The sequence below is a fragment of the Hesperophylax consimilis genome, chromosome 7 (genome assembly GCF_061612785.1).
Source record: "Hesperophylax consimilis isolate HC1 chromosome 7, BYU_Hcon_1.0, whole genome shotgun sequence".
Taxonomy (NCBI): Eukaryota; Metazoa; Arthropoda; class Insecta; order Trichoptera; family Limnephilidae; genus Hesperophylax; species Hesperophylax consimilis.
The window spans coordinates 19,853,267-19,860,156 of record NC_142842.1 but is presented as its reverse complement, the minus strand read 5'-3'; the positions used below and the strand labels follow the sequence as shown (position 1 = coordinate 19,860,156).

The following is a 6,890-nucleotide window of genomic DNA, read 5'->3' as shown; positions in this document are numbered from 1 at the left end:
GATTAAATATATATAGAAGTGGCTTACATAATGGTTCAGAACATCCCTTAATAATAAACATCCCTCATGTACGTTGTAGGCGCCTACTAGAACCCAAAACAAACCATTCATTCATTTGTAATTTGTATGCAATTCACAAATTATTATTAAGTAAATAAAGTTATTTTACTACAGAAAGCGTTTCATTTTAATTACTAACTAAGAGACACCGATGTTAATTTCATTCATGTTAATTTCAAATAAATTAAATATATTTGTTCGTAGCATAGGTAGCAGATATATTATGTTTATATGAACGAACACATGTCACTTGATGAGTTTAATATATACTGAATATTGTATACTGCCCGAAGAAGCTACGGTTGTAGTGAAACCCGATCAGCATTAAATATAAAAATGGTGTTTGCTAAGTTATTGGTTTATTTTATTTTAAATATACACTACCCGAATGTCCCGAATAGATGATACATAACCTAAAAATAACATAGGTAGGTATTAAACCTTCAATTGTGAAAAACTATCACCATGAAAATCTTTTACACATAAACTATACCTACTGGAAACGTAAATCGTCACCTAAAAGTATTAATTCATAATTTACAATTCACACACGAGGTTGATTATAACATCAACATACTTCAGTAGGCAGCCAACAATGTACTTATAAAATATTTCGTTTGTAAAGCAATCTGAGATATTTTGACATCTCGAAATATAACCTCTCGAATGTGAGAATCGATTTGCGTTTTCAAATGAATTCTGACAGTTTGAAAACGATTGTCTCGGACTGAACATTCGAATGATTTCTGACATTTCAGAGCGATTGTCTCGATTCCACTTTCGATGACATTTGAAAACGATTATTTCGGACCGTGCATTCGAATTAATTCTGACCAATCACAACGCTTGGCTGGCATCGATTATTTCTGACCAATCACAGCGACGACTTTCGATGACGTTTCAAAACGATTGTCTCGGAGTTGCATTCGAATTAATTCTGACAATGAATCGAGATATTTCGAATGGTAAAAAAGATCGAGTAAACCATCGATGATTCATCGATTCCGCCCATCGCTACTACACCATCACTAATTTATAAATGAACCATAGATAATTTTCAATTACGAACTGTCAAATAATAACAATATCATGTCAGACTTACGAAATAATAATTTATTCTATATTTTGTAATTTCAGATAAATCAGCTCGGTTTGCATATGTACTGTGTTGTTGTTAATTCAATTACGTTTAACTATTAATTTCCGTGCTTTATTTTAAGAATTAGAATTACGCTTTAGAAATGATTGATCGGTTTATAAGCGCGTGCATTCGAAACAGTGCGGTTACGAATAATTTCTCTAAATATTGTACAAACCGTTTTTTTCACTCTACCAAATCGCAATTCATAAACAATGGTCATTCGGACCCATTTAAAAATGATAAAGGGAGATTTACCACTGTGAACTATGTAGCAGCTCTAGGAGTCATTACCGTTGGCATGAGTTATGCTGCAGTTCCGCTATATAGGATTTTTTGCCAGGTAAATGGAATATTTTATCAATACCAATTTGGGTAAAATTCGGTTTATGGGAGTCACTCGAATAACCGAAATTGAACTTGATTTAGACTAATTTAGGGCTGGGGAATCCGAATCTGTAAGAATTAGGTGGGGGTCGGCACTATTAACTGAGTTATAGGGTTTTGAAATTTCGTACGCGATACATAGAAACCATGGTTTATTTATCAATTATGACATAAGAAAATCAAATTAGTGACGATTTATTAGTCTCACATTTCAGAAGTGCCAACCAAAAAATAAAAAGTGTTGCCATATAATAATATTTTTTTACAAAATAGGTTAGGTTTTTAGTTTGGGTTAGAGTAGGCAGAAGAACATGGGAACAAGGTATTAGAATTAAATCACAAACCAGTCTATACAAACCTAGCGTAGCCCACAAACTATTTGAAAACTGGGATGTAACTCTAAAGGGGACGCGAGCAGGCGTTATTAAAGGGGCAATTTTTTGTAACAGGAAATAACATGGAAAAAAGGTATTAGAATTAAATCACAAACCAGTCTATACAAACCTAGCGTAGCCCACAAACTATTTGAAAACTGGGATGTAACTCTAAAGGGGACGCGAGCAGGCGTTATTAAAGGGGCAATTTTTTGTAACAGGAAATAACATGGAAAAAAGGTATTAGAATTAAATCACAAACCAGTCTATACAAACCTAGCGTAGCCCACAAACTATTTGAAAACTGGGATGTAACTCTAAAGGGGACGCGAGCAGGCGTTATTAAAGGGGCAATTTTTTGTAACAGGAAATAACATGGAAAAAAGGTATTAGAATCAAATCATAAACCAGTCTATACAAACCTAGCGTAGCCCACAAACTACTTGAAAACTGGGATATAACTCTAAAGGGGACGCGAGTGGGCGTTATTAAAGGGTCATTTTTTTGTTATAGAAAATCACAGTTAGGCTAGGTTATATATATATATATATATATAAATTTAATATTTACAAGATTTTAAATAATAAACTACAAATCTGGCAAATGATATTTAATTTTCTGAATTTTCCATGCATTGATATTATTATTATATGGCAACACTTTTTATTTTTTGGTTGGCACTTCTGAAATGTGAGACTAATAAATAGTCACTAATTTGATTTTCTTATGTCATAATTGATAAATAAAACATGGTTCCTATGTATCGCGTACGAAATTTCAAAACCCTATAACTCAGTTAATAGTGCCGACCCCCACCTAATTCTTACAGATTCGGATTCCCCAGCCCTAAATTAGTCTAAATCAAGTTCAATTTCGGTTATTCGAGTGACTCCCATAAACCGAATTTTTTCCACCAATTTATTAATATGTTCTTTAATTCAATTAATTAATTGTACTTAAAATAGTCATACAGTTATGGAGGATCAACTGGTGCTATAGCAGATGACATGGAAAAAGTTAAAAACATGAAAAAGGTGCCCAAGAAACTAATTACAATCAAATTCAACGCAGACATTGGCTCGTCTATGAGGTGGAATTTCAGACCACAGCAAAATGAAATTCAGGTAATTTATAAATAATAATATATTTCATGTACCGTAAGCTAGACACAGATATCATTATCATCATCACTTTTGGCTCTACAACCCCTGGTGGGTCTTGGCCTCCTCAAGAGTCTTCCTCCACTCATCTCGGTTCCGCGCCAGCTCTCTCCAGTTTCGAAGCTCCAAGGCAGACAAATCTTTGAGGACGTTGTCGCTCCATCTTAACCTTGGCCTTCCCAGGCTCCTTCTCCCTATCGGTCTTGAGCTCAGCAGGGACTTTGGTTCTTGATGCTCGTTCATTCTCTCCACATGACCTAGCCACCGAAGTCTTCCTAGTTTTATGAACTTTGTGACGTTTAGCTCCTTAAACAGAGTATAGAGCTCATTGTTATAACGTCTGCGCCAAAATCCATTTTCTAGAACCGGTCCGAAGATGCGCCTCAAAATTTTCCTTTCAAAAACATCCAGTGCTCGCTCATTCTTCTTAGTCAGAACCCACGTCTCGGCTGCGTACGTAAGCACTGGTCTAATTAGTGTTTTGTACACTAATACCTTGGTGGTTTCGGAAAGCAGTCTTGATTTTATTTGTTTTTGTAGGCGGAAATAGCAGCGGTTTGCATTCACAATGCGCTTCTGGATCTCCTCTGTAGTGTTGTTATTGTTTGTTATCAGGGAGCCCAGGTATGTGAATCTTGGTACCGTTTCAAAATTTTGGCTTCCACATACGAGAGATGGGGTTTGTTGGGTACATCCTACGGCCATGTATTTGGTCTTTTGCTGGTTTACTACAAGACCCATATTTTTGGCAGAATATAGAATAACCCCATAATATATGTGGGCTTGCCCTATATCACCATTTTGCTTGCCATACATTCCTAAAAGGAAATTTAAATATATTGTATATAAACATATTATTATTGTATTTGGTATAATTCACCATAATTATATTCCAATTTTTATTTTTTTTTACAAAAAATAGTCAAATAGTCGATTCACAGTCCTCACTAAGGATTCCTGTTCCGAGGGGGACTGTAGGTAGTTGTGTCGGTGTTACATCATGATTTTTTTGCCTTCATGTTTGTTAATTATAAAGCACAATTTCTTTATCTCTTCAAATTACACCTAGGACAGGTTGTTTCACAGAATTTGAACAATTCATCAAATTTCAATGTTAATTTTCAAGTTCTGTAAAAGTCCTATTCAAGTTCTGAAACAACCTGTTCCTAATGAATCATTTTTACAGTGAATTACTCTAGCCTCAAACGAATCTCGAGCTCTTTGTGTTGTCCTTCTAATAATGTAAGAATTTAAAAATAGAACACATTCAATGGAAAATTCATTCAAAGTTGTTAACAAATTGCAGCTGTACCCCGGAGAGACTGCCCTGGCATTTTACACAGCCAAGAACCCATCAGACCATGCCGTGACTGGAATCAGCACGTATAATGTGATACCATATGATGCGGGACTTTACTTTAATAAGATTCAGTGTTTCTGTTTTGAAGAACAGCAACTTAACCCCCACGAGCAGGTAACTATTTATTCATACATTTAAAAATAAATTCTGTACCTTTATCTCTTTTTCATTTAGTATCTATATACTTATAAATATAAATTCACTTACCCTTTCTCCATTTATGTCAAACGTTAACTTTTACCCGTATTAAAAATCCTATCATGCATCAATATACCATCAATAGCATTATTTTAAAAAGAGTTGAGCAAATAAAGGACCTTGGTATTATGTTTGATAGTAAATTAACTTTTGGTCCTCATATAAATGAAATAACAAATAAGGCCATGAAATGTTTGGGGTGTATTTTGAGGACGGTGAAAGATTTTTAATTAATTAATTAATTCATTTAAATTACTATTCACTGGGTTGGTGAGAAGCAATCTACAGTATAATTTGACAATCTGGGCTCCATTGTATAAGATTCACAAAATAAAAAAATTGAGAAAGTGCAGCGTATATTTCTGAGATTTATTAATTATAAATTAGGAATTCTAGTCGAAGATCTTAATTACACCTTTTTAACGGACTTACTAAACTTGACCGACTTATCACCAACCCTCACAATAACTGATTTAGTTTGTCTTTTCAAAATAGCGAATGGCAGATTAGACGACATGGATTTAACCGACCTTATTAATGTTCCAAAGTCTGCTAATAATTATTTCCAAAATTCGCCAATTCAGAGGCTACACAGACTATGTAAATAAGTATAGTTCAATCGATGTTTACTGCCATTACTCAGTGACCAAACTAAAAATCAATATATTAGAATATTTGTAACTGATCTACAAAATTTCTTTTTTCTCACATTCACACTTTAACTTTATATATATATTTTTCTATGTTCCATATAACACCCAATCGGGCATAATAATTTTTTTATTATAACAAACCGTGCTTGTTTATTCTTATACAATGTTATGCTACGTTCTGTATAATACCCAATCTGGCATTATAAGTTTGCTAAATAATGCTTAACAATAAACTTTTTTTTTTACTAACATCAACAACGTTACTACATATTTTTCCGCTACTACTTTCATAGTACCTTAAGTACCTATCTTGTACTCTTCTCTAAATAGTATAAAATAAAGTCGCTATCCATGTCTGTCTGTTTGTGCGCTTAGTTCTTCTAAACTACGCAACATTGGCCTTGAACAGCCATAAACATTAAAAATTATTGTATTGATTGCCAACACAAAAGAGATGAACTGAGAAATTAATTGAAAATTTACAAGTATTGAAATTATTTTTGAACAGATAATCAGCCTGTCTGGGCTATAGAATTTGAAAGGTCTTGTGAAAATTGGCGGAATCAAATTCTATTTCATAAACATAGGATTATGCTTATAATGATTTTCCGTTCAGTGATAGTGGATAATTTTACAGATTCTTTACTTTCTATTCTTTTCTAGGTGGACATGCCAGTATTTTTTTACATTGACCCTGAATTTTCTGACGACCCAAACATGGAATATGTTGATGAAATAACACTCTCATATACATTTTTCGAAGCCAAAGAAGGCCTCAATATACCTCTTTTAGGACATAATAGGAAAAAGTAGACATGCTTCTGAGAGTTTACGCTTTTTCTGTATTCTATAATATGAAGTACATGTTATTGTGTTGTTTTGTTATTAAGTGAATTCAAAATATATTGAATAGTTAGTTATCTTTTTGTTTTTAATGCAGCTTTTTGTAAATAAAAATACACACCCTCATTGACTGCTTCCATATTGCAGTGGACTACGAATTGGGCTTTGAGAATGGTAGATACTGGTAGTATCCCCCTGGTGAATGTCCAAAATTCAGAATTGAATGGCATTAAACATGCCTGGTGACTATATCTGACTGGCCAGGTACCTACCTCCCAATCTTCATCTTCTCATCTCCTTTCCCTCCCCGCTCCCTTTAGCTTCACATACTACAATTTGGGGATCCCTTAAGAAGAGAATTCCGGTTACTTTGCTTTACGGTTACTCGTACAGGCGCTGCCATTCTGGGTGGTGTGAATTTATTTATTATAAAACATTGATATTACTAGAATTTTAACAATAAATTTTTACGCAAAGCTGCCTCAACGCAGCTTGTCTGCAGGCTCTACCATTTTCCTTTAATTTAATAAACATTTTATTGGTAAATTTAGTTAAATTCACAACAATGTAATCCACTGGTCTCTTCTGATTGTAGCTGCTTCTTTATCACGTTTCCAATATTCCTCCCCTGGATTATCATTTGGGTAAATTTTGTAGATAGGTATCTCAAATTCAAGCACACTTAAATAGACCATGTATTACATAATTGGCTTTATA

At 33.9% G+C, this 6,890-nt stretch overlaps 1 protein-coding gene across 1 annotated transcript; it reads left to right on the top strand.

The window, feature by feature from the left end:
• Positions 1-1,134: 1,134 nt before the first annotated feature.
• Cox11 (Cytochrome c oxidase copper chaperone COX11) lies at positions 1,135-6,250 on the top strand. Its single transcript, XM_089633815.1, has 4 exons — positions 1,135-1,541; positions 2,925-3,083; positions 4,426-4,593; positions 5,994-6,250. The coding sequence occupies exons 1-4, from the start codon at positions 1,302-1,304 to the stop codon at positions 6,141-6,143; spliced, it is 717 nt and encodes a 238-aa protein (XP_089489941.1). The 5' UTR covers positions 1,135-1,301; the 3' UTR covers positions 6,144-6,250.
• Positions 6,251-6,890: the final 640 nt, after the last annotated feature.

Bases quoted from the DNA above. Each gene is read 5' to 3' on its own strand.
- Cox11 (XM_089633815.1), top strand. From the start codon at position 1,302: ATGATTGATCGGTTTATAAGCGCGTGCATTCGAAACAGTGCGGTTACG. The intron at 1,542-2,924 runs GTAAATGGAATA...TACTTAAAATAG, and splicing joins TATATAGGATTTTTTGCCAG to TCATACAGTTATGGAGGATC. The intron at 4,594-5,993 runs GTAACTATTTAT...ATTCTTTTCTAG, and splicing joins AACTTAACCCCCACGAGCAG to GTGGACATGCCAGTATTTTT.